At 43.4% G+C, this 3,343-nt stretch overlaps 1 protein-coding gene across 1 annotated transcript in view; it reads left to right on the forward strand.

The window, feature by feature from the left end:
• The window catches only part of LOC118343121 (cdc42 homolog), a 24,066-nt gene that overhangs the window by 5,464 nt on the left and 15,259 nt on the right, over positions 1-3,343 (forward strand). Inside the window, exons 3-4 of the mRNA XM_035681876.1 lie at positions 2,935-3,007; positions 3,132-3,291. Coding sequence (XP_035537769.1) covers positions 2,935-3,007; positions 3,132-3,291 — 233 coding nt within the window. The remainder of the gene's footprint in view (positions 1-2,934; positions 3,008-3,131; positions 3,292-3,343) is intronic.

Here is a 3,343-nt window from a genome sequence, read left to right on the forward strand (position 1 = left end):
GTGTGCGTGTGTGTGTGTGAACAATGAGCATGTGGGTGTAGTTTACATTTTATTAAAGTATTTTGGTCTTTTTAGTCCGTCTGTCTCGGAACGCATCACGCAGCATTTCTGTCTCAACTTGAACCAACGTCTGCGTGTTACACCCCGGACTGGTCTTGTCAGTCAGTCAGTCTGAGTGACGTCCAAGGTTACCTGTCAGCTGTGGAAAAACAAAACAAGCCATATTTATTGAAGTAAACAGAGTTTTTACTGAACAGCTAGGAGAATGTGTCAGCCTCTCTCCTGCAGTTAGGATATCCTGGGGTTAACCAAGACTGTCCAACACAGACTACTGAAAAGGCTTGATATCACCTTGAAAAGTAACTGCTCTGTCATTTTGTCTATTTAGACTTCTGAAATGTGTTGGCACGAGTTCTTGTTCTAAAAAGAGAAATAATCCAGAAAGAGTCTGGGAGTTTTATAAACCAAATATCTTATCGACTCCGTTCACTGCGCTGTACGTTATTTGAACCTATCAGTAGTTTTGGTGGAGATGAATTAACTTCAATAAGACCACTGCCACTACTGCCACCACTAGTAGTCATAATTATAGTTTACAAAAGGTGTTCTTTAAAAGACCAGTGTGTGGTTTGATTTTAAGTTTTATAAAGTTAAAAGAAGAAGTGTCAGTGAAATTTGAATCTCATTCATGTCATGCAGTTGTATATTTTATGGACTCTTTGGCTTTAGCTGTTTTCATGTTTGTTGTTTAGTTGCTATAGTTACAGATGTTGTTGTTTTTTTTCTGTTGCCAAGAGCAGAAAATGCGCTGTCTACCTGTTTAAATACAGTTTGTGTTGAAAGCTGCACAATGAATCGAGTATAAATGGCGATAACGACTTTGACTTCCCACAGTTAAATGAGCGTGATCGTCTACACTGTTGATGTTTTAAAATGTGTGATCGGCTCATAGAAAACCTGCTGCATGTCAAATGAAGCGCTTCTAAACTCACAGCCAGCTCAGGTGATCCTGATGTTCTGCTTTCACTTTTAGGGAGCTGTCATGTCGCAGCACGCACACCCTGCAACTGCAGCCTGGATACTTTTATTCCCGGGAAAAATGCAGGATCAAGTTACTGCCAATGAAAACCGAAATGCCCTACTGCTGCAGCTTCACAATAAAAGCAGAAAGCATTGAAAGCTGTGTTTGCATTTGACCGTAATGTGAAAACAAACACAGATTCAGTGTTTTCACTACTGTAAGCTTTGATACATGGTGCCAGGGACACATTTCTAGATGGAAGAGATATCATGCAACAAGCGTTTCCAGTCACCTACTGTGAGCCTGCCTGTTTAAATATAGACTAAACAGATGCAGGAGTGCAGCAGCTTGAATCCGTGTTTGTAATCCTCGATGGAGCTTCCTCTCCTACAGGCTACATCCTCCAGTTTATCTGGAACCTGTGTGTGCACACGCAGCTTCATTAAAACCAAACGGTGTCTGCAGGCTACAGCAGACCGCAGCAGGTCAACGCGTTGAAGCCGGGCTGTGTATTCAAGCAGGCACGTCGGCCATAAAACACTCCCTGCTTCAGCTCGCTTCCACGGTCACGCAGCTGAGGTTAGCAGGCATGTCGGGGCCGTGCTGCTTGTTATTGTACATGGCAGCAGCCTGAAGGTACGAGAGTGATAACACAGGAGGGAGGAGGTGGGCTGACAGAGTTCACCTGAACAGCAGCAAAACAGACCTCATTTTGTTTCTCCAACCATTCAGTAATAAGGATAGTAAGGATATTTAAGGACAGGTATCGTCTCAGGAAGGTAAAATGGTACTCAATTTGGTGGTAAAAATGGTGGTAAATCTACTTCCACCTACAAATGACAAACAATAATAATAATAATAATAATAATAATGTACAAATAAGAATAGAATTTGACAGATGTAGGGACACAACTGTCGGTTAAATGAGCTCAAACACACAGTCCAGAGGAAGTATCCTGCCTGATTTGTTCAGGGGATCGGTCTGATGTTGTGCTCATTAACCGAGGTTTCCCACAGTCTGGAATAATTGATCTTATAATCAGAGCCTTGTTGGCAGGATTAAAACAATGTGTCATCTCCTTGTGCCAGAACAGAAACATGAGCGTGGTTGAGATGGACATACAGGTATAACGAAGCCTGACGAACGTGCTGACACTGTCCAAGTATTCAACCTTTTCTTTTGCGCAGTTTCATTTCCTTAGGGAGCTTTATACCAAGTGCACATTAGACAAGTTAACGGCTGTTAAATTCTTCAGATTGACTTTGTTTCTTGCAATACGCTGGGTGTAAATGTAGCAATCAAAGTACTGCCGTAAGCTGGTTAGTGCCGTGAGTCGAGAGTATCTGTGTTGTATTGATCATAACGACCAGCTTCTTCCGTTTAAGCCCTTTGACCTTTGACACATGCAGGGTGGGGAAAATGTACCAGTGTGTAAGTGTACTGTAAAACACCCACTTACTCAGCCAATGATTGGCCGTGTTCGCTCTGTCGGTGTGAACACGAGCACACGGAGAGGAAACATCTTCCTAAAAGCGCTGAAAGTGCCGCAGTGATGTGAAACCTTCTGCTCTGTACACTCTTGAGTTTCAGACCTTCACAGGAGGACATTTTTGGAAAGTGAAGTTTCTGTCTGGTCCTCACTTCTTCTTGGGGCTGTTGGGTTGCAGAATTATGTTTGTGTTACAGGCGAGGGAATGAGGGTCCTTCATAAGTACAGTGCAGAACATGTGTGTGTATGTACGTCTCACACGCCTCATAAAGAGAAGTTTGCTTCCTGTTTTGTTTTAAAGAATGCCTGAGATCATATGTCTCTTTGTTCGCTTCCTTTTTTCACCTTCCTTTGTGCTCCCTTCTCTCCAACCCCAACCCTCCTTCCCATCATTCCTCTCTTCTCACCCTCTGTCCGCCTTAGGTTTTTGATAACTATGCAGTGACAGTGATGATCGGCGGGGAGCCGTACACTCTGGGACTGTTTGACACTGCAGGTAAGAAAGCTGCGTATGGGTTTGGAAGATAAACTGTGGCTGGTTTTAGCTTGACCTGCTCCATTTTGTACATAGTGTTTGTTGTCTGCTGTTAATCACAGTGTTTGTGTGTCTCCCCCTGAAGGTCAGGAGGACTACGACAGGCTGCGACCCCTCAGCTACCCTCAGACCGACGTCTTCCTCGTCTGTTTCTCTGTCGTATCGCCCTCCTCTTTTGAGAACGTCAGAGAGAAGGTGAGTTCAGTCATTCAGTCGCTGTTTGTCATTTCCATCTTGAAGTTAAGGTTTGTTTGGCTTTTGGGCTTTAACGTTATAATCTGGAATATTAAAATGTGT

Source organism: Morone saxatilis, unplaced genomic scaffold (assembly GCF_004916995.1).
Source record: "Morone saxatilis isolate NCDOM2014 unplaced genomic scaffold, NCSU_SB_2.0 Contig9, whole genome shotgun sequence".
Taxonomy (NCBI): domain Eukaryota; kingdom Metazoa; phylum Chordata; class Actinopteri; family Moronidae; genus Morone; species Morone saxatilis.